The sequence below is a fragment of the Zosterops lateralis genome (genome assembly GCF_965231275.1).
Source record: "Zosterops lateralis genome assembly, chromosome: 1".
NCBI lineage: Eukaryota > Metazoa > Chordata > Aves > Passeriformes > Zosteropidae > Zosterops > Zosterops lateralis.
The window spans coordinates 16,437,810-16,461,456 of NC_139762.1; the positions used below are offsets into that span (position 1 = coordinate 16,437,810).

General features: G+C 45.3%; 1 protein-coding gene across 4 annotated transcripts in view; it reads right to left on the reverse strand.

Annotated features, from left to right (window-relative positions):
• Window positions 1-23,647, reverse strand: part of JCAD (junctional cadherin 5 associated) — a 59,998-nt gene that overhangs the window by 15,619 nt on the left and 20,732 nt on the right. For 2 of the 4 annotated variants that reach the window (XM_083878487.1, XM_083878484.1), the window contains exons 1-2: window positions 13,132-13,190; window positions 184-545 (exon numbers count right to left, since the gene is read on the reverse strand). In XM_083878487.1, coding sequence (XP_083734613.1) covers window positions 184-485 — 302 coding nt within the window. In that variant the 5' untranslated portion in view covers window positions 486-545; window positions 13,132-13,190. Of the gene's footprint in view, window positions 1-183; window positions 546-13,131; window positions 13,191-13,531; window positions 13,625-23,647 lie in introns of those variants that run through there. The other 2 variants (XM_083878486.1, XM_083878485.1) reach the window with 2 other exon arrangements.

The window sequence follows — 23,647 nt, forward strand, 5'->3', positions numbered from 1 at the left end:
TTCTCTAGCAGAAGGTGAATGGATGTGTCACTGGATGTGGACATCCAGTGAACGGAAATGGTTACTAGGATGGGAGCAGAAAGGATCACAGGAAGATGGTGTTAAGAGTTAGAGTCATGATTAGTTATCTGTCAAGACCAAAAGAAAGAGAAAGCAAAGCCATGGCATGATGCTGAAACTTACCCCCCTTCTGAAGTATGAAAAGTGGACAAACCCTGAAGGTCACGGTGGTAACCAGGACTCGCTTGCCTCCCTTGGCTCCCATGGCTGCTTTCAGTGCTGCTTGAGCTGGTTTTCACCAGAGGTTTCTTGCTGTAGGCTCTAGCTCTGGATTCTGCTTCAATCCCATTCAGTGCTGTTCTCTGAGCAGATCTGTTCCCCTTGATTTCATGCTGGTATCCATCATATCTGTTCTCATATGAAACAGGGGGATTTTTTGACAATTTGTATCCATGAGAAATCAGGAGGTCTTCAACACTGAACATGTTGTGCTGGTTTCACTCACAGCTGTGCCATCAGAAAGCTCTTTCCAGCTGGATCCATCACTACAAAACATAACCAAAAACAAGCAGAAGGCCACTTCAGAGAAGGAAAGATACCTTTGATCAGCTGGTAGGCTACTGAAGCTAAAAGTCTCATCTCCTTTACTCAGTGTTTTGCCCTCTTAATATAATAGACAAAGCAAAAGTGCATGCAGATGCTGATGAATCATGTGCTGTCCTTCCCTAGACAATACACCTCCCTGCACTCAGCCAAGCAGCAGATGCTGTGCTGCTGCTGCTGACTCAGTCCCTTTCACTCAAGAATTCACTAGTGATTGCAGCTTTCAGATTTCACTAATGCCATCTCAAAATAAAAACTTTGCACTGGAGGCAAGCCCACAACCTGAGCAGGCATTTCCTCAGAACTCTTTTTCTCCAGTCATGGAAAGGTGTGCTCTGTGTTATAAGTTGCTGCCGGAGAAGGGGGTGGATTACAGAGCAATAAGCCTCTCCCTACAGCTCTGCATATACCAATTAAAAAAATGTTCACACGAACAAGGACAAAATATGCATAAGAACAAAAATGAATTATGCAACCACATGAGAAACCCATGTAATATGCAATACCCTAGCTAAACAGTCCTTTTTACACATTACTTTCTTTTCTCCCTGCATTGACCTGCTGCAATCCTCAGCTAGAATAACACAAAACCTAAGATTTCAAGTATGCTGTTTTTACAGCACACTTCCATTGTGCAACATGACTTATGTTGCCCATGTGTATCGTATCTCAAGGATCTGCAAGACACAAGATCGTCAAGATTTTTCTTCCCCAGTGACAGCCCTCAATTCTGCACTGACTAGAGCAAAGACCCAGGAAACTGAATTAATTGGCTGAAAACAGTCTCTATTGTCTATACCGAACTCACAGCTTACTATGGTAATTATAGAATAGCTATTCATCCAGAGTTTTAAAATGTGTGGAAGGTAATGTTCTGTTCTGAAGGTTGTACAAAACAATAGACCAGTCCTGATACATCCTTCCCTGTTTGAATTGTGTTGCCAAAAGAAGGAAATTTTAAAAGGTGGATAAAAAGGTAAAACACACAGAAATAGATTTATGTAAAATATAAACCACAAGGTTGTTTTCCCTGCATGAAGAGTTCATTTAACTCACATGTAGTGAGTACTGTGTGTCCTTAATTGTACCACGTCCACCTGAGGATCACGAGCCCTGCACTGGCAGCTGCTTAAAGGAAGACTGTCTCTGCAGAGATCATGACACAAAAGTGCATTTTATACACTGGTCTCTGATGCTCTTCTTGGGCATGAAGAAAGGGAGAAGTCTGTTCACTACTGTTCACAAGGATTTATTTGAAATGGAGGAACTATTGAGATGGCAGTTGCATGTTTATTAGTATAAATCTCTCAGGCCACACATACACAGAAGTGGATGGTGTGCTATATAAACCAGTTTCTGTGCTGCAGCACTCTGTGTGTTATGGCCACTTTTTTGCTATCCAGTGCCCATCCATTTTCTGTCCTGCCTTGACTCCTGGATGCTGTACCAGCTGTGGAGCCAGTCTGGCCAGCTGCTCTGGGCCAGCCTGGTGTGCAGCTCCCGGGCACCCAGGGACCCTCCAGCCACCTCTGCACTGTGCTGCCCACAGCAGCCACGGCACTTGCCCAAGGAGAGCTCACAGTGTAGAAAAACTGGCACGACTTTTATGCAGAGCCACAATTTAACCTGAAACACCACAAAAGTGGTTTTTCAGCCTCAGAGACTCCTGAACACCTAAACCGGTTTGTCCCTAGAACTTAATGAATCTCCTCCCTTTTCACACATGTAACACTACACACCCTTTAAAAAGAAATAAAGCTCTGTGCTGAAGATATTAGTCTCTGCTAGAATAGAACTCCAAATTCCCAGTAAGAGCTCTGAGTAAGTGAGCCAACAGTAAGTACAAGCAGGCGGGAGTGGGACCCTCCCCTCATGGAAGGGAGGGAAGACTTTGTGGGTTATTTTCGAATGCTGACCTAAAAAGCTGATTTTCCATCCACCCCCTGCCCAGACTGTGGAAGGAGCCAGGTATGAGCAGAGCAAAGGGAACAGCTGGCTGCTAGAGCTGTTCAGCTTCCAACACGAGAAAGATCCAGTGTGACTACCATAAACAGCAGAAAGCCCATGGAAGCACTCACAGGTGCAAGGAAGAAATGTGCTTTTCCTGGTATTATCAGGCTGCCCCAGAGAAGAATTTAACCTCCTCTCTGCCGACCACTGCAGCCATCAGAGAGGCAAAGGTGCGTGGGCAAGAAACCTAGAGCATATTAGATTTACTCTGATCCTTCTTTTGGCACCAGTGGTGAGGAGCAGTAAGTGGAAGTATGCCATGAGGAACTGGTATGACTGTCTCTTCCTGCTCTGCAAACTCACCATGTGTAGAAGGGGAAACCCCACGGTGTTATGTGTGGGACCATGTGTTATGATGGGGAGGCCCATCTGGAAGAAGGATGCTATCACTATGCCCATCACAACACTGCAATGGGAACAACCAAGGGGGAGAATCCTACTCCATACTAATGCCACAAGCTCCAAGGAAGCAGCAGCACCGGTGGCAGCTGCTCACTAGTTGGGACATTGTTGGGACATAGGCTCAGAGGGCTGTGCAGAAGTCATGGGGAAGTAGCATCTCCTGCACCGGACCTGATCAGGGACAGGGAAGCCGGAAGTCCTGCTTGATGAAAGCTTGCAGGACGTCAACCATGTCAGCACCCATCATCTGCAAGGACGCTGGCCAGCTTTCTGAATCTGGCTAGAGTTCTGGGACACTCACCCCACCCTCCCTTAGATAAATAAACCTAAAAAATAAAATCAAAGGAATTGGATTGGCAGGAGTGACAAAACCATTGCTGCAGCATTGCCATGTAAATAATCTGTCAGACTGGACCGCAGAGTAAAGGCTGTGCAGAGCTTCTAATTTGAGGGAGGATCAACAACATTGCAAAACAGTTTGTTTTTCCAGCCCTCATATGTTTTGTTTGCCAATGACATCAGTGCTCTCTGATAGGGTTTGCTTCCTGAGGATGCCTGCTATCTTGCCAGTGTTTCCGACTTGTCCCCAGCAGCCGGTACAACTCGGCATTACATTGGAAACAGGGGCCAAGATTTTCTCTGGAAACTTCTCAACAGCACTCTCAGATGCAAAGAAACAAGTGTGAACGGCGGAAATCAGCATCAGCCCCCATGCAGCCAGACACAATGGAGACCCACAGCCTGAGCAAGCAGGACACAATGGGACCACCAGATGGAAACGTCATCAGAGCACCTCACCTTGGGGCACTCCATCCATGAGCAGAGATCTCACCTCCAGCCTGAGAAAAGCCCAAAGCACTCCTGAGAAACAACCTGAAGAAATTTGGTGCTAGTTTCCTCTGAGCTGCTTCTGGAATTCATTGTCAGTGGGGTAAATACATAGTTTTCTATTTATGATCTGCCTTTGTCTGTAGTTTTTTTCAGTGTCAGGGGTTCCCAAGCCTTGTTATTTTGGGGGGGGCGGGGGGGGGGTGGGGAGGTACCACCACCATCTGTATGATGACCAGTACCAGTGATGATGAATGCCAACACTTGCAGCAATGGCAGAAGCAAGTCTTAGCTCCATGGTCTGAAATGACTTGCATGGCACTGAATGTTCCCTTCATGGTGCTCTGAGCAGACCCTTGGCAGGCTCCTTCCTTTAGCCCAAGTTCTAGAGACTATCCTGGCACAGCAGCCACATATTGGGTGGGAGAGCAGAAGTGAGAGGATTTGGTCCTGGCTGCCCTTTTTAACATCTCCCTCCTGCCCTCTGCTACTTGAAATGTAGGGGAAGGGGGTAGCCCTTTAACTGGCTGTATACAACCTCAGAAGTCCTTGAGCATGATTTGCCCTGCCCATCTCTGCAGAAATATTTATAATATAAATGATTTTGTACAACTTTCAAGAAAAGAAAACACCAAAGGAACATGATTCATACTGCAAAATGAAGCATACAACATCAAGAATTGCCAAAATCGAGGCACTCCACATGGACATACAATTTGCTGCAGTTTCTAATTACATGACTGGAGGCTAGTGAATTTTGCAGGAGTCCAATCTTGATTGGTGTGCAGGCTAGGTGATGGTAGTTCTTCCTGAGCAACTATTCAAACACTGCTCTGAAGATAAAGTTACTAACAGGCATCTGAATTACAAAGCATATTATCTAGATGGGTCACACATTAAACTAGTTTATCTTTACTCACGTCTGGGTGACTTTATTCCCATTTCATATCAGACATGTGCCAGACAGAATATTTATGCAGACAGACTAAAGTGAAAACAATCCTCTCCACTCTAGGCACCCAGTCTGAAGTGCTTACAACCTGATTTTTTGAAGGACTCAGCTTTAAAAGTGAACTAGGTACATCCAAAGCAACTACTGCAAGAACCTAGTGCCTTTGCACATGAAGCTAAGTGTGGTAAATAGCTGTCCACACAATGAAGACATGAGATGAGCCAAAAAACTGGTTGCAGTAATTTGTGCACTGTGCTTTCCTCCATCCCTCTGTCCATCTAATCCAACATGAACACTTTTGTCCAGGAAGTCCCATATCCCCCCACCCCTGTTAACTCCTCACCACCATGTACCCCAGTGCCCTCATTTCCCCCTTCCCACACTCACCAATCCTTCTTGCTGTCCTCCCCCTCTCCTCCAGGATCCCTTCTCTGCCCTCCTGTCTCCTGGTCCCACCAGCTGAGCCACTCCTCCCACACAGCCCACCACTGTGGCAGTCAGCCCGTCCTTCCTCCTGCACCCCTCACAGCTTCTGCTGGCCAAGTCCTCAGCTTGCATCCATCATCCCAGTTTCCTCCTTCCCCTCCTGATGAACACCTACTGTCCCGTCTACACTTCCAGCAGAAGCACCTCTGTGCCTGCTCTCTGCTCCCAGATTTGAGACCCCATCTCACCTGCACCTGGAAGAAGCAGGAGCTGTCACTACAGGGATGATCCCACTCCAGCAGCACAGCCCTGTGCCAGGGCTACACAGGCATGCTCTGCTGGCACATCTCTTGGAGCAGCGAGGGCATGAGCACAGGGCTGGGTCACCAGTGGGCTGCTCAGCACCAGAGGCTCGGGTATGCTGATGGATGGGGAGGAAAGTCTTCAGAAAATTGAATAATTTGAAACAGAGATGAGTCTGGCAGGAACACGCACTGATGTCTTCAAGCCTTGTCACCACAGATCCTATTCCTGAACATGATGTCGCCGCAGCTCTCCATCAAAAAGCTGGAGGATTTATTTTCTTTCCCCTTTCTAATGTGGGCAAAACAACATTCCTTCTCTCCTCCCCTCTAGTTTTTCTTGGAAATGGTTGAATTGGTTTAGCTGACAATATTAAAATAAACCTTCCCTGAGAGAGAGATACAACCTGAAAGTCTCAGATCAAGTGATAAAAGCCTGACAGACTAGAGCAATGGAAAACAGGTTCTTATGGTTGTTTTAATACTAGATGGTGCTACTTGCTCTGTCTAAATATAACCCTGAGCTACATCCCAGGAGACTATCTAAGGCTTTGGACATTTTAATTGCTCCTGTTTTCTCACTCTGGCTTTCCATGTGTGCATATAAAACACACTATCAAAAGCACATTAAACAAGGTTTTTACCTTGCTAATTTAATCTTTTGCAGGACAATAAAGTCAGATGGGACTGTAACCAGCAGGCTGCAGTGGTGCTGTGCAGGCAGCCACCCCAGAATGCCATGTCCCTGCCCTCTGCTACAGAATCAACCAGCACCACATCCACTGACTTGTAGACACACGCTCTGTCAGGAAGATAAAATTAATGTGTTTGAAGAGTGAAGAGTGTTCATTATGATCAAATGCAAAGATACTCTAGAACACAGGAGAAAGAGATTAGAGAACATTAATGCAAGTTGGATGTATCTCACTCTGTGGGGCTTAATTAAGCATAGGCTAGTAGTAAGGAAGGAGTAGGGAACTAGTCAGGGCTGCCTCCAAGCCACAAGTAAATACGTTCTAGAAATTCTCAAAGGATGAATGAAGGGCAAACATTATCTAACTTCAAACAAAAGGGGGAAGGAGACAGATCTGGGGTATCATAGACCAAACAGCCTTGCTTTGATAACAAATCAGACAAATTATTATTCAATTCCCTTGTAAATACTTATAACAAGTGTTGATTTATCATGGAGCAGGAGGGAGCAAGTGTGTGATCCAAGAAGAGTTTCCATCTCCCTGCTTGCTGCCTTGCACTGCAGCTGCATTATGATAAAGTCATGAGAAAACAGAAAATATAGACTTGTCAAGAACAAATTAAGCCTAATCTATTTAATTTTCTTCTTTGATGGAGCTGGGAGCAGAGTGACTAGGGAGGAAAAAACAGTAGAAGTCACACGTTGGAATGAGGAAAGCTTTGATGAATGCATGTGATAGTCTTATATGCAAACCAGGTGAATACAATTGAGGTATAATTTACTGTGGGCAGGCATACAAATGCTTCAAATCTGTACTCAAGGAACAGTAGCAAGTCCAATGACAACCTGAAAAGACACATAAGGGTTGTGCCTGGGGGTCTTGCTCTATTCAGTATTTCCATTAATGGCTTGTAAATTAGGAGGAAGATTACAATTACAAATCTCTAGAGAATGCTGAGAGCATTTTCAGACCTTAAAATTAGAATAAAATCTTAATAAATCAGAGACCCACTCTGAAATGAATGACTGAGACTCAATAGAGGCAGGTGTAAAAAAACAAGTTGAAGAAGGATGTCAGGCAAAAGTGCAAAATGGAGCAGCACAGCAAAAGAGTCTCTGGGGCTAGAGTCACAAAGAGGGAAAACATCATTTGACTCAATGATCTTAGAGACTTTTCAAACCTTAACAATTCTATTGTTTCATGATTAGAGCAGTGCAGGGCTTGGTACACACATGTGAATAAGCTTGGAGATATATCAAGAGGAGCATTACACATCAGGTTCTTTACTCCTCTCAGCTCTATATCCAGTTTGGGCCCCACCTCAAGCAAAATGCTCACAGGAATGATAAAAAATTTAGCCAAGTGTGACCCCTAGAGAAGAGAGTACAAGAAGTGGGCTTGTTCAGTTGGAATAAAAGTGTAGAGGAATGAGGGTGAGGGAATGAGAGATGATAACAAGTTTTAAATATGTCAGGCTGCTAAAAGGCTGCAATAATCTTGTCCTGCTCCCTGCAGATGTGGATAACCAAAGGGACTGACTTAAGAGGAAGTAAGTGTGATTTAGATTAGATATTAGGAGGAACTATCTAGCCATAATGATAGTTATCCACTGTTTATGATGGCAGGCTGTGAATCAATACAGGTTTTCAAGAATAGACTAAATGAACATCTATCAGAAGTGGTGCAGATGAAGAAATCCTGCCTCAGAAACAAGGGATTTGGGATGGAAACTAAACTTTTTAATATTCTTACTCTACCTTCCCCCCGCCGCGCCCCCCCAAGTTTATTGTTTTGTTGGCATGCCCCAAAAATTTCCAAAAAAATCAAAACTCCTTGGTACAAGTCTCTCAGTGTTACAAATAGCCACTTCACCTCAAATACAATGTGACTTTTCCCTCCAGCCCCCCTGCTACAACCCTCTTTGCACCCTCTTTTCCTGACATCTCTGCAATGCAGGGAAGAGTGAGGAAGGTGCTAAGGGGGAGCAGGTCTGGCACAGGGGTAGAAAATAAACTTTGCTTCTCCTCCAGGGATGGGAGGGACAGGGAAGCTCAGACACAAAACACACACTTACGGGTTGAAGGCTCCTGAGCAGAGACGAGGTAGCAGATGAGCAGAGGCACCAGAATGGGGTCCTGACCAAAGGACTCTTATCAGATCATGGATACACACCAGGCAAAGCTTCAAGAGAGTTCCCATTACAGTCAGTGCTGTACTGAAGGCTTCAAAGCCACTAGTGCTACATGCAGACACTGCAGACTACACAGGAGGAAGACGTGCCAAAGTCACTGCTGGAAGATAAGCCAACTTTATGTTGGCTCTGCATGTCTTCCCAGGCCAGTCCCTCCCATTCACCTCAAAGAAATTAAAAAGAAATACGTGAATTTTTGTGTTCAACTTTCATTACCTGCGGGCAGGAGAGTTCACATTTTTTCTCTAACAGAGATTCATAGACAGTGAAAATTACAGCTCACATCCTCTCTGCATTCTTTGAGCAAAAAAGACCTCACTGAAATCCTGGAGGCACTGTGCCAGAGAACAAATTAATGATACAATGTGTCTCCAATAAAATTAGGAAGTGGGGAGGATGAGAGGAGAAAGTCTTCCAGTTTATTTAACTCTCAGAAGGTAGTTATTCCTGTCTTGTATCTCACTGGTGCAGATGCATCTGCAAACCCACCATGGCATGAGAGAGAGTGCACAGCATCTCCTGGGGCAGAGCTCGACGAGTGATGGCAGCTCTTCAGGTGCTGGTGTTTGTTAGGAGGTTTCACACACTGCTTTCTCACATTTGCCGTGAAAAAATGGTAGAGAGGGAGAGATTTTCTTTTTAAGTAATGTGGGTGTTTGAGTATTGGGTTCACACAATGCTGAAAAACATGTCTGACTGTGCATGGATGGGAGCTGGTATCTGGAATAAGTTTGATTTTTAAATTTGCCATGGACCAATCCAGGCCTGACTGAGCACTGATAGGCTGAGGCTCTTAAGCATCCAAATAAATATAAATGCATAACCAGGGAGAGAGGATATGTCCAAGTATGCACCGATACCACTGTTTGTGTTAGTTGGTTTTCAACCACTTGCTTTCATTGATAATAGACCATCACATCAGTCCACTGAAATTGGCAGGTTTTTTTCAGAAAAGAAGCAATTGTTAAAGAACACTCACTGACACTGTGCTCCAGATATAACTGGTCCTTACACCAATTGGCAGCATATGGTGTATTTCCTCAAATGACAGCTTTTGTCTGTCACAACAGGAGAGCAAAATAGTACATTTATTGCACAAAGCGTAATTAGTCAACTCTTTGCCTCCCAAAAAGGAACTGCAAAAGAGGATATTTCTTAGGACTCAGGTGAATATTTCCATGCTGTTTACAGTTTTGTATGGAGCAGTCCTCCCTGGTGGAACAAAGCTCAGGGAATCACATTTGTTGCTCGCATCTTAAAATCAAGATATTATGGGCTAATCATCCCACCTAAAACACCTATGGGCAAAGTCCTAATAAGCTACTCCCACATTAGGACTTCATGAATAAATATTATTTTTTGCATTTTTTTAAAGAAAAGCTCTCCATCAGTACAAGACAAAAGAAAAAAAAAGGGGAAAAAAATCTCAATAATAACTGTATTAAACCTTTCAAAGCAAAAATTTTTAATAAGGAATCTATCACATGGCTGAACTTCTTTGAGGTGACAGTGACATGACTTATAGAGCCTGGGCTCTGTGATCAAAAGGATTACACACATTAGCATCCTACTAATCACAGCAGGACAGGCCAGCCCATCGGGCCAGGACTCACAGAGGCGGGATCCATAAACAAACACTTTCTCCTGCTCACAAATGTGGCTGGGAGCAGAAGTGTTCCAAGGTTGGTGTGGTCTTCTCTTCTTTCAGAGAGATAAGGATTGTGTCTTCTGGAGTAAATAAATTCTCAGCATAGTCTTACACATCTGTTTGTTTACTCATTTCAGACACACTCATTTCAGCCACTCCTCTCCTGTGTGTTACCCCTTTTCTATTACCCTTATCCGTATAATCAAATGCCCTCTTTTCCAGACTGACCCTCTGCTTCTTCCTGTATTACAGACGCCTTTGATCTCTCTTTCTTGGATCTGTGTGTCCTGACTGGTAGTCTCAGCAGGATTTCCCCCCGACCCCTCATTCTACCAGAAAATAAATGCCAAAGTAGCATTTTTATGCATTAGCATAGAAAAACTAGACAGATGCTTGAGAAGGCTACACACAATCAATGCTGTGCTGCTGAGGAACTGTGTGTGCTGGGCAGGGCTGCCCACCAGTAAGATAAGCCCAGACTGGTGAAGGGTGACCCACTTCCTGAGGAACAGATTAGCCCCCTGGATCAACAAGGTGAGCATTCATCATCACAAGGGGAAAGATGGACCATCCTGAAATTTCAGAAACAGCTGTTAATTTCTGCCCCTTCATCACGCTTTTAGTGACTTGCAGGGTGCTATGAGCATTTTCAAAAAGCAGAACCCAGCCTTTTACTTTCTTTTCCCTTTTTTCAACTATCTCAGATTTTTTTCCCTTGCCTCACCATTTGAGATGATCCAAGTTATGGCTGACAAATTCCATTAATATTCTAACTGTAATACTCATGGGCAAAGAGGCTAATGCGGCTTTTTGTTCCCCACAGGCACTGCCAGTACCAGAAGAACTGAGGGTTATTTCTAGGTAGATGTGAAAAGATGCCATCAGTTCACATAGAGACCTTAACAATTGCTTGAGGAATGCTGAAAGGCTGACCAACCCCTTCCTTCACAGCTGGAACTGGTGAGTAAGTTTCCCCAGCAAGCCCAAGTCCATTGGCCCTTGCAACAAAGCACAATAGCAAGGTTGCAGAAAGCAAGATAACCCTTCCACTTAAGGATAAGAAAACAACATCTGAAAAAAAAAAACAAATAAACTGGTGTAATGGCTTCAGCAAGAGACCCAGAGGATTTTAGAGATGCAGCTCATGGCTTGGTCAACACATTGTGAACGGCAAATTACAAGAGAACAATTGTTTCATAGCAAGCACTCCCACCCCTGAACTCCCTCAAGGTTAATTAGGATGGCCTCTGGCCAAATTAATTAGAGGAGAAGATTTGGGCAGGACTTTGCTATACACTCATAACTAGTTCCAAGGTGACCAAGAAGTTCAGAAATGCCTCACCTTCCAAATGGAGCTTGCTTGGCAAAAAACAAGCTCACATGTGCCATGCCATTCTTCTGACAATCAGGAGAAACACTTAAAAGTAATGTTTCCCTAACTAACAGCTAATGTAGAAGAACTTTCTGCATCCTTCCCACTGAACAATATGCCCTTGTTTATTTTCTGTGTGCTTTTTAGGTCATAAGAGGCCAGTGAAGTTATGCATCTAAAGAACAATATAGTACTGTAATATGCCAGTTGATACACACAGCCTGGCAGACCCTGAAAGATCCGTCTTTTCCAAGTGCTGGCAAATACATGTTGGAGCGTGGAGAAATACTGAACACCAGCATAGGAAAGGAGGATGCAGAAGGGACCATCCTTTGAAATGACAGACTAAATTGGTATTTTAGTTGGTATTCTAACGTGCCCTGGTGGCGCAGCTCAGAGATGACCATGCCTTGAGGGGCACAGCCATGCCCAGCTTCTCTACCCCACAGCAGCAGTCTCCCTCAGCTTCCTCCTGCTCCTGCTGCCCAAAGCATCCTTGGAAAAGGGAATAGCTGGCAGGACCACACTTTTTCCTCCAAGTGGTACCATGGTGAGCGGTAGAACTGCACAGCATAGTAGGGTAGGGCAGATCTAGTCTCTGTGATTACAAACCAAGTGCTGGCACAAATTAAGGCTCTGCAAGTGGCTGCATCTCTGATCTGCAGAGCTCTTCTCTGTCATTAATCTGATATTGTTTAGTTTGAAGCCGGAAGGTTGCTATTTTCCTTGTGTCTGTTACCCACAAAAAGCAACAGCCACTCTGGGCAGAATCGGAACTTCTGAAGTAACAATGAGAAACTGCTTCAGCTCACGCAAAGAAGTGCAGTTGAATACTTTTCAGCAGGACACAATTCTCATTGTCACCAGCCAAGATTTAATGTCTTGACTCTGCGAATCAGCCTGACTGCTTAGAACAGTTACATCGTGTGTTCACTTAAAGACATGGGCTGGAGTAACTTAACGTGTAGAGCCCACGCCAATAAAAAGCCATTATTCTCAACTCTTGACAAAAAAAATTAAAAAAAAAAAAAAAAAAAAAAAAAAAAAGGGAAAAGAACCCAAACAACCACCCATCCTTTACAGATGCAAGAGCTCTTTGGCACAGATCCAGCGGCAGACTAAGGCCATGATTTGCAATTCTGAGGCAATTATGAAATGACATAACAGCACAGATCTCCTTCTGACAGAACAGCTGGGGGTTTTGTCTCCTTTACAGCACGACGCGGTTTTAAACAACCACCAGAAAGTAAAATAACCCAAAGAGCCATTTGACTACTGTGCAAATATCGGAGTACAGATAACCACCAAGAGGGGCGGCCCTTGGTGTTTCAGACCCCGGTGCCACATCCTCTGGGCTCGGGGAGAGCGGCACGGAGCCGCAGCCGGAGCTCCGGGCGCGGGGGATCGGCGGTAAAGGGAGAGAGGCTCCAGCGAGCGGCACTGAGCAACTTCCCCGGGACCAGGGCTCGGGGCGAGCTCCCGGGGGAACGCCGGCAGAGAGAGAGCCCCGCCACAGACGGCGGCCACGGGGGGAGAGAAGAACGAGCAGGTGCAAAGGATGGGAACCCAGGGATGAACCCCCCACTGCCGCGAACCGCCGTCCGCCCCGGGACACCTCCGAGCGCCGCCGTCCTTCCCTTCCCTTCCCCTCCCCGCCTCCCGCCGCCCCCTGCCCGGCCCGGCCCTGCCCGGCGGGACTCACCGCTCCGGGGGCCGCGCAGGACCCGCGGGTGGCGGAGGGGCCGCCGCGCTCAGCGGCCGCGGCTGCGGGAGGCGCCGAGCCCGCGGCGGGCGGGGCGGCAGCGAGGGGAGGGATGGATGGAGGGAGGGAAGGAGGGACAGTCCCGGCGCCCCGCCCGTCCCCCGCACCCCGGCCCGCCCCAGCCCAGCCCGCCCCGGGCGGCTCCGCGGGCAGCGGCGCTGCGGGAGCGGCGTGTGTGCTCCGCAAAGCTGAACGGGGCGCTCCTGCCTTCTCTCTCTCTCTCCGCAGCTGAGCACAATTCATGGCTCGGCTGAGATGAACGGCATCAACTTTCTCACCACAAGGAAATCTGCAGGAGGGAAGACGGGTCTATCAAGCACGGAAAGGGACACGACCAAACCTTTCCAAAACTTGCTGTTCCTGCCGGCGCCCGGCCACGCACCCAAAGGGCTTGTCTTCAGCGAGCTTTTCAAGCGTTTGTGAAGCATTGCTGGTTCCTTGCTTACCCCCCTCTCCCCTCCCCGTGATTTATTCGGCCTCTAAAAACAGGTGAATAATTTGCAAATCTCTTTTGGTTTAATGACACTTTCAAAAACAAGTATGTTTGTGAATCATTTACTTTAGTAATTGGTTGGGCCCATCAACTGCTCGCCCTGTCTTAATTGGCTTTTACCCCAGGCTATCAAAGCGCTTTTACACAAGTTCATAAAATGAGTCCTATTCAATATATGCTCTAGTTAATAGTGAGAAAACAAGGGCAGGAAAGTTACATGATGAGTCCAAGGTCGTGGCAGAAGTCTGCGGGAGAGCCCAGAACTGAATACAGATTTTCTGGTGCCCCGGTTTCACAGGGCTCTGGGAGTAATCGTCATTGACCTGCTTTTCTACGGACATCTCCTTTTGTCTTCCAGCGGTGACGGTGTGAGCCTGCAGCTGCTGACACAGGATGCAACCGCCAAGGACAATGCCACCGGCAGCAGGGGGACCTTGAGCAAGACCCCTTGTAGGGTACCTGCGAAGTTCTTCGTGGCTTTGCTGGTTGGGAAACCCCTGTATTTTCCCGTGGTAAAGTCTTGTAGCTGACACAGTAGTCAATCTGGAGGTTTAGGTTTTGAGCAGCTTTGTGTGTGTGTGACAGTAGCAAAGGTTTCCACCAAGGAAGTTGTGCTGTCACAACTTACAGTTTATTCTTTAAATATCTTGACTCTGACAAGATAATTGGGAATAGTTCTGGGTTTTTAAAATACTTGTCTCCTCTGTGTTGTAAGAAAAAATTTCCAGAATGATTTTCTTGTCGGCATGGCTGCAGCTCTGAGCTGTTTGTTCTCCTTGGTTGTAGGAGACAGTCCTGTTTACATCCCTTCTTCCCAGGAGAAAAGCTTTTGCTCTGGTGGGTAATTACGGTGTGCCACACAGAGCAGGTCCTTGTTCCTGGAGCTCACAGCTTTCTGTTGAGAAAGCTGCTTTGGCCCTGGATTTAGGGGATAGAAAGAAGTGGGGAGCAGGGAGTACAGGCTGGACCATTCCATTGGACCATTTGACCATTTCAAATTGGACCATATACTGAATAATGTCAAAGTGAAGGGACATCTTTTTGTCTCCATGATGTCACAGCCTGTAAAGAGCATTATAAAAGCACAGAGGACAGCATGTCTCAGAGCTGCCTCTCTGCATCTGGAGCTAACTTTTGCTACATCTCTTCTGAGAACACTTTGTGGGCTGCAAAGGGGGGGTGCAATCCTTGGAAGGAGGCACTCCTGCAGATTTGTCATGCGTCCTGCAGTCACTGAAGGTTTCCCCCAAGTGAAGTCAAAAGACCTTGAAGTTTAAAGAAAAAACAAAAACAATAACAACAACAAAAAAACCCCAACCAAACAACAACAACAAAAAAACAAGAGAGGAAATCTCCTAAAAAAAGAACACAGTGCTCATGCTCCTAGGTCTCCTGTTACAGAGAAAAACTTTCTGAAGTTGTGAGATGAACGTGGCTCCACAGTCAGACACCAGTAAACAAACATGATTTTTTGAGACAATAGGAGGGATGCCTTGGGCTGGATTCACAGTTAACAACAAATGATGGCTGGCAGCCCCTATTCATGTCCAAGGGGGGTTGCCCAGAGGGTTAGTGTAACACGTGAAGCTGTTAGTCTGTGATTTAGGAAGTCTGAGGGCTGAGCTTATCATCATCAGTTCGATGTTCAGTGACTCCCTTTGCTCCTGCAGCCTCTTGCCCTCTGCCTGTCAGAGAGCAAGTTCTTTAGGCAGATGTTGCTTCTTGTTTTGTCTTTGCCCAGTGCTCGGATCAGTGGGGTTGTGGTCTCAGGTTGTTTCTGCAGTGCAGAGTGTGACTGTCAGAAGGGCAAAGATGAAGGAAAGCAGAGGAGGCAGGAAAGCAATTCTGCCTTTTAATGGTCAATGTGCACAGCTTATGGAGTACTGCTCTCCTGTAAAGTCCACAGTCCTGCAGCTGACTGAGGAGATCTCCCTCTCCTGGCCCTTTCCAGAGAAGGGGACCATACTAAGACATTCTTGAGTTTAGAGCTTCATCCTTTAAAAGTCTAAAAGAACTTAATGTGGCTGAGAGAAAAGCATACAAATGAGTTTGCAGAAGAGAAAAGAGCACCAAAGCCACCGCCCTGCCATGTAGGTAAAAATCAGTGTGATGGGGCAGGGTGACTCAGTGGGGCAACAGAGGAGAGAATCATTATTGTACCCCTGCAAAAAGGGCAGAGAAACCATGGGTCAAAAGCTGATGATGACTGTGTGCACAAAGTTGAGTGTCTGGACAGGAGCACAGTGGGGCTGCATGAACCCAGCAAGCAGTAGAGTATCCCTGTGTCACAGCAGGCAGGCTCAGATCAGGATCCTGTGGGACATGGTGGAGCATGTCTGCGTGCCTGGGCAAGCAGGGAACACCAGGAGTTGACTCCTCAGGAGATGAGGAGCAGCGCCTGCAAGTCTGGCCTGCAAGTGGCCATTATGGACAGAAATTGTGGAAAACAGAAACACACATATGAGCAAGACAGGCCAGATGGGGGAAATACAGATGAATTAATTTACAGGGAAGGGAAAAGGAAAAACACAGAGACATGCTGCACACCAGCCAACTCTTCAGCAACAGCACTGCAGCATGTCATCACTGTGACAAGTGAATGGGAAGTTGTGCTCTGCTCGATGCAAGTTATTGCTGCTTTATGCCTTTATAATTCTCTCTGGCCCCAAAACCTCCCTGTTTGGGAGTCCTCTGTTTATGTTTTATGTCCCATCAGCAGTGTCACTGCTCAGGATCAGAACTTTCCTGCCATTTCTACAGAACTTGTCATGGGCTTGGAGCCTCATTTCTGGAGGTGATCATTCATCAGTGCTTTTTACAGTGAAATCAAGCATACTTTTTCATTATTTGGTAGGGTTTGAAGTGATTAGGTGCATTAATTACTCCCCAAAAGACTGTAACAGGTTTTGTCTTGGATCCAGTTGCTGGGAAAATATTTAGGAACATATGCTGAAATCACCACATACCTGAAGTTTACCATAACTAACTAGCCACAGATGTGCTATTAAACCCCTAGTTATTTTTTCCTCTTGTCCATCCTATATAGCATGTTACAGCCATAAGATATTAAACTTACTTAGAACAGCTGCTAGTTAAAAAAAATAGCTATTACCTTTTTGCAAGAAAAAATTCACATTGCCCATCCCTACAGTAATCACCTGTTTATACAAGTGGCACCTCTTTTTAGCTTGAAACAGAGAAACTTCAGATATTTATTGCTACATCAAGGGAAACACTAAGCATTGCTGTGGAGAAGGAAGGTTTTCATTTGCCAGTTCTCTGGTGCTTCCTTAGCTGTATTTTGACTTGGTATTCAGGGATCATTTTCTTGAACTGCTTTATTGCTTCTTAGGCATCCCAAAAAAGCAGATGGGGTTGTGTATTGAGTAGATAATTTAATTCACAGCAGTTGCTGTCTGTGCAAGATGTTGGGCCACAGGCTGCTGGGGAGCAGAAATAGTGCACCGATGGAGAGTATTTTCCTTTAAGTTTCAGGACTAAGCTATCATGTCTGTCAGATATACCTTAAAGTCCTAAAGTATGACACATGAGGGAGGAAAAAATGGGGGGAAAAAAGCTAAAAATAAAAGACTAGTTAACACAGAGGAAGCATACACCCATATCGTGTGAGTTCCTGAACATTGTGAAGACTGACGAAAAGGCTGAGGGGTGTGGCACACAAATTGCCCTGCAGAATTTAGGTGGTTTACATTTGGGAAAATTAGGTAGTGCTCCCGAAACTTTTGAAGTGCTAAATATTGTTAAAACAATCCTTACAGCTCTTTCATTCAAGGATTTGGCTCAGGGTACTCAGAAAATAACTAATGAGTTTCTCATCATAACACCCAAGAGAAATGGGAAGTTATCACAGTAATTACCCTTGTCACCCAGCTGAGGAACAGAACAGTTAAGCCTTGTTTTTCAGGGGTGTTTCTTGACCAAAATATTTGTACAGTCATTCAGCTGAAAAGCTCTTGAGAAGGATTAGAAACTCCAGCTGGCCTCTCAGCATGGTGTTGAGGGGAGGAAGAGTCATCCCCCAAAGGTAGGGGAAGATAAAAGGAGAAAAGTTATGCAGTAGTAAGGCATGTTGGTGTTAGATCTATCCTACTTTTCTTAGTTTAAAATTTGAATGCTTTCTACTTCAGAGAAGACTGATTCCTGCATTTGCTTAATAATGTACTATAGATTTGATAGTAGATGCATTATGTACCAGGGTACAGAGTGGTACAATGCAGATGTTATGGCAGCTCCATCCATCTCCATGAGGCTACACATGGAGGCTCAGCTGTGACTGCCACATAGGCATTCCTGCAAGAGATGTGAGCTTCACTTGATAAGGAGGGAAGACTCACAGACACTGGAAAATGAGATATGTGCAGCTGGGAAAAGGTCTTTTTCCAAGTACAGGTTTTAGCTTGATTTCTGTAATAAGAAGAAATTAGTAGGAGCTGTGGATCCCATTAAAATCATTGTATGGACTAGTGCATGAGGAAAACAGACTTCGAATGAGCTGAAAGAAGAGCAGCCTTTGGTCAGATGTCATGAGTTACCACAACGTGTTGATGTCCGTGGAAACTCCCACCTCACATTTAGTTGTGAGTGCTCAGCAGCCACTGGGTCAAGCCTGATGTCTGGTGTAAGTCTAGTCCAGCAGTGGATTCCACCCTGTCCTCCCATCAAATATCTGGCTACAGCTCAGCACCATCCTGCTGTGACTCCAGATTTACTGTATCAAATTCTGATACTGACCTGTTGTAGTTGCACTGAAGACCGAAAACAAACTGAGGTTACCCACAGGCATTAGCTAAAAATCCTTTGTCTTTTTCATTAAATAAATTTCAAATTTAATTGAGGGGAAAAGAAATAATCAACTTCATCTTCAAAACAGCTGCAATCATATTCTTACTAATACAGATAATTTAACTTGCTAATACATAATGGATGCTGAGCAGGTCTTTATTTGGGAGAATAGACTCTGAAAACCTGGGGGAGGAGAAGCACAGAGGCCAGAGAGATAAAGGTATGTGAAGTAATGTAGAAACCAGAGAAATCTTTTGGGAATGTCTCCTCCCTTTCCTGAACATATATGTATAAGCAATAAGCTGGAAGATGGCAAATGCAGTACAGATAAAAGCATTCTTATTTATTTACACTGATACATCTAGGCTGTGAAATCTCTGCTATTAAGAGGCAACTGAAGCCCGAGGATTTATTAGGAGAAAAGAAAATATATACTCATAGCAGAAGAACCTATAGCTACAGCAGTAAATATCAAGAAATAGAGTCTGGAAAGGTTTTACTCTTCAAAACTTTGGTCAGACTGCAATTATTGGGAAGACAAAGGAAAGCTGCCCTGGAGCAGGTTACCCACTTCTCCCAATGCCAGTCAGTGCCACACCGAGAGGCTCAGAGGTGCTGAGGCAGATGTGTGCAGCTGGCAAGGGCACACAGCAGGAGGGGCAGTTGGGCCATGGGCTGTGGGCCTGCCATTGCCATGATAGTCCTCCTGCTTTTACCTCAGGAGGCTGGAGATAAACACCTGTGAGTGATTGTCCTTCCCCCAGCACTTGCCATACTTTAGGTACCAACCAGACAGGGTGGAGCCTCTGCAGTGAGCCCTTCCCTGGGAAGTGCAGATTCCCACAGGGAGAGGAGAGTATCCTTGAAACTGTGTTTTAATACACAATAAAAACTCTCTTTTTATAAATCTTTGTGTCATAGTTTCTACTAGGTCCAGAAGGACTGAGTTAATAGCTATTTAACTGATTTCAGCTTTTAGCTGTGGTAATATAAGTTTTCAAATCTTAAGTTTCAAAAGGCAGCACTGCCCTTTCTGAAATACTGCCTCCCTCCAGTGGATCTACATGAGCTGGTTTTATAGGATTAAGGGGAGAAAACTATCTACAGTAGGTTGTTTGGGTTTTTTAAATAAGAGAATTTGAGCACAGTAGCAAGGGCAGCGAGTGAAGAAAGGCTTGTTTGTAATGGGAGCACTCAAAAAGTTCAACAAGAGTTTGCAAGACCCCCTCATGTCAGCACATTCCCACAGAGAGCCTCACCCAAAAAGCTGAAATTACAATCTTTTTGGTTAAAGAAAAAAATAGGAGAATGGCTTGTAATTTTTGAACCAGGAAAGCTATGTTTATCTTCCCAAGAACAGTCTCTTGAGGACGTGACTGTCATGCAGGGTTAAAGAGCAGGCAGAAAGCCCACAGAGGGACGGGCCTTGGCCGCTCAACACCCAGCACCAGGCATCTGTCTCCTCGGGCAAGGGGATGCTCCTGTTATCTATCTGATATATAGCAGTGTCACGGCTTGCCGTATCCAAACACATCTTGACACTGGAGATTGCACAGATCCCGGGGCTCTGGAGGGAGGCCAGGGATGTGCACCCGCCCCAGAGCCGCTCACCGCCGCGGCAGCGCGGGGAATCCTTATCAGGGAGCAGGGACATGTCACGGCCGGCTCGGATGGGCCGCAGGGTCAAAGGATTATGACTCAAATCCATTCTTCATAGAGAAATCTTTTCTAAATGCCTGACTGCACTGTGAAATCACACAGGGAGTGTGCTGTTATCTGTGGGGGTGGTACAGACCCACCTCTGCTTCATGTGGAAAACCAGAGGAAGAAAAATACAGCTGTGCAGAGCATCCCTGCTGTACAGAGTCAGCTTTCCAAGCTGTTTTCCTTCCTTTCTACCTGCGTGTAGACAGGTTTAGTGCAGTGAGTGGGGATATGTTTCAGCCCCACAGTAATAAACTTGCCCTGTGCATGTATATTTTAGTTTTGAATTTAACTCTTATTTGATCTCTTATTCTTCTGCGGATTCTGATGTCATCCCCATTTCTTATCTCCTCTCCACTGGAATTGCTTTTAGAAGAGATAGGAGAGGAGATACTTTTTTAGAAAAGTACTGGTACCAAGAATTTATCTGAGCAGCATTATGGAAACACGGTTTTGCTTGACAACCTTTTAAGTTACAGAAACTGTGCAAAGGATTGCAGCACCAACACCAGAATGTCAGCTTGCACTAGACTTCATTTGGATTTGAAAGTCATTAAAATCTATTAGTTATATTGTAGAAGTTTATACTGATATTACAAAGAAATAGCTTTGAGGATATCTTCCTTTCTTGGGAGGCAGAGAAATTCAAACTCTCTTACCAGAAAACTTTCCTGATCAAGCTGAATTTTTCTATTTCTCTCTTTCCTTCCTTCCTTGACCAGAGAGAAAATGGAACCAAGCACCAAAATAATAGAAGATTTTTTTTTAGGCAAAGCCTCATTCAGATTAATCAAAAGGCATCCATGTGTATTTTACTACATGGGTTTGTTCTGAGGTCACCTTATATACAATTTATGCAGCCCCCAATTCGCTAAAGGACTTCCAGACTCATCTGTGGAAATTACACCTCTGCCTCACCCTATTTTCTCTACTTCACATGAGAAACAGACACCACTGAAGCCTTATTTATCACATCCTTTCCTTCCCTGGATCAAACTTCACCCCTGCCATTTGGGCATATTGCAGCACTGTGATACAGGAGCACCATTTGGGCATCATTGCAGCATCCCTTAGAGGTGACAGGCTGTTAAAAGACCAGGGTGCTGTGGGACATTTACACCACACACATGCTTTAATGGCATTGCCACTGTGCCCAAACCCAGCCACCCCCTCAGGCAAGTCCCTGTTCTGCGGGTCCCACATTCCCCTGTCTAGATGTGAGACCTCATAAGTTCTGCCTTCACCTGACAAAGATCTGAACCTAGAAGAAGATCCTTTGTTGAAGCTGTTTCGCAGTGCTCTGGGAGAAAAGCAGCCAGCCAGCCTCTGAATGAATGGCTGTTTGAAAGGACATTAAACCCTCCCCTGTATGTGCAGCTTACAGCCAGGCAGCCTACATCAGAGAAGTCAAGCTGCATCCACTCCAAGGGGAAAGTTAAAATAGAACTGAATCTTCTTACTTCAGCTCCATCTTTTGTTGTGCCCTGCAGGCAGTGTTCACCTGAAAGTGTATCCTCCAAAGTCAGATTATGCTTGCCTAATGTGAAAAATGGCACACACAGCCCTATCTTTTTTTATTCCCATCAGCCTCTGTTGTCCTTCTGTTTAGCATGAACTTAGTGGTCATTAGCAGCACCACTAACCATGTAGGTGCTTAACATATTTCAGAAGGGAAGCTGAAGAACAAGTTGCAAAAGTTGTTGGGTCCCTAAAAGTGGCCACTCCATATTTGAAAATAGAGGCAAATAATCCCTACAGAACTAACAATACTGCTTTAAGATGCTGTTATTCCCTACCTGCCAGGATCCTCCTTCCCCTCTAGTAGAGTCAGCTGTATGGATAGTGGAACCTGCATGCCCATTGCAATACCAAGTCAGTGGTTCTAGCCTGGATGGATTTCTGGAGTGCAGTGAAGGAAGTTCTGTTGAGGGTGTTTCCTTGTACAAGTGAAGGAAACAGCTTGGGGCAATGACACCATAACCCAGTACAGCTGTTTCTGCAGTGATCATTTGTTCGCATTCTAGGATGCATTAAAATAGCAGCTTGGAGCATTTCTGTTGCTGCTTATCCTCTGACTGAGCTGTTGTTAATGCAACACTCACTCAATGAAGTGTTTGGGATGAAGTCCAAAAAAGCACTTAGGTGCCTAAATCTAAGACAGTGATTCACAGCTGCCTAAGGAGTTAGGTTCCCCCCTTTGTACGCCCCTTCCCTGAACCTCTCTAAAAACCTGGACTTCTGCAGTAGGTTACTCTAGGTGCTGTCATCTTGACTGGGCTTGGCCACCAGAGCCTGCCTGCTGTGTCTGTGCTGTCCAGCCCTGCAGATGAAGTGGCTGTGTTAGATATTCTGTGGATGTGCCAGAGCTCAGAATTCAGCAGACACAGCTGCTCTTGCTCAAACTGTGGCCAATGCTAGTCTTTCCAGCTGGTACAGCCACCATGGGGGTCTTTGCAGCCAGAGGGTCATGAAGAGAACAGCATGAAGGTAGTTTTATGCTGATGAGGGAGGAGGCAGCCAGTAGTCTGGCTTGAGTACCTTCCCCCCATGTAACACTCTCCTTCTCCTACTCTTTAACAGGGCTCCACAGTAGAGGTGATGAAGATACCTTTCATAGAAAATGGGTGATTTCTCCTCCACTGTTTTTGCTACTGGTGGCCTGATAGGGAATGGTGGAGAGTCAGGTCTGGCATCTGCTGCTTTTGTGGAAATTGGAAGGGTCATGGGATGCCAGGCTCAAATCCACTCATACTGCCACCCATCAATAGAAATCTATACAAGAATAGCTTAAAGGCATTCCTAACAAGGTACAAAATTTCTCCAATAACCAACTCTATTACATTGCAGAGTAGATCTGTCCATGTGCCTCTTTTCTCAAGATAGAGCTCAAAATAGTCACAGAAATCTGGTTATCAAATTGCAGCGACTTACAGGGAGTGAGAAAGTGCACAGTTGTTTTTCTACTACAGCTTATTCACCTTGCTCTTGAAAAAGCACTTACTTCAAAGGGAGCTCTAAATAGATGACAAACTGAGGCATACAGTTCCCAGTGCTGGGAACTGATTATTTGGGATGGCAGCATCCCTTGCTGTGTTTGGGTGCTGTGACATCTTCGCCACATCTTGACTACATTTATGTGTCCTGCCATGAGATTATTACCCTTTGCCAGGTTTCTCTTCCTGTCTGATAAAGCAGTTAGGGCTCTGTGTGACAGACACTTGCACTTTTCAAATACAAATCTCAGGTAGGGCTCTACATGCAGAGGCTGTTTTCCTCATTAAGCCCTTCAGTTACTGCTCTTTACCTAAATCCAAGCTGGGCTCTTAAAGGTTTAATCGATGCAACACATTCACTCCTGATGATGTCAGGGAACCACTATACCCATCTAACAGATGAGCTGATCTGCTAGCCAGTAAATTTGGGATGACAAGCAAAGTTTATCATGTTAAACCAGAT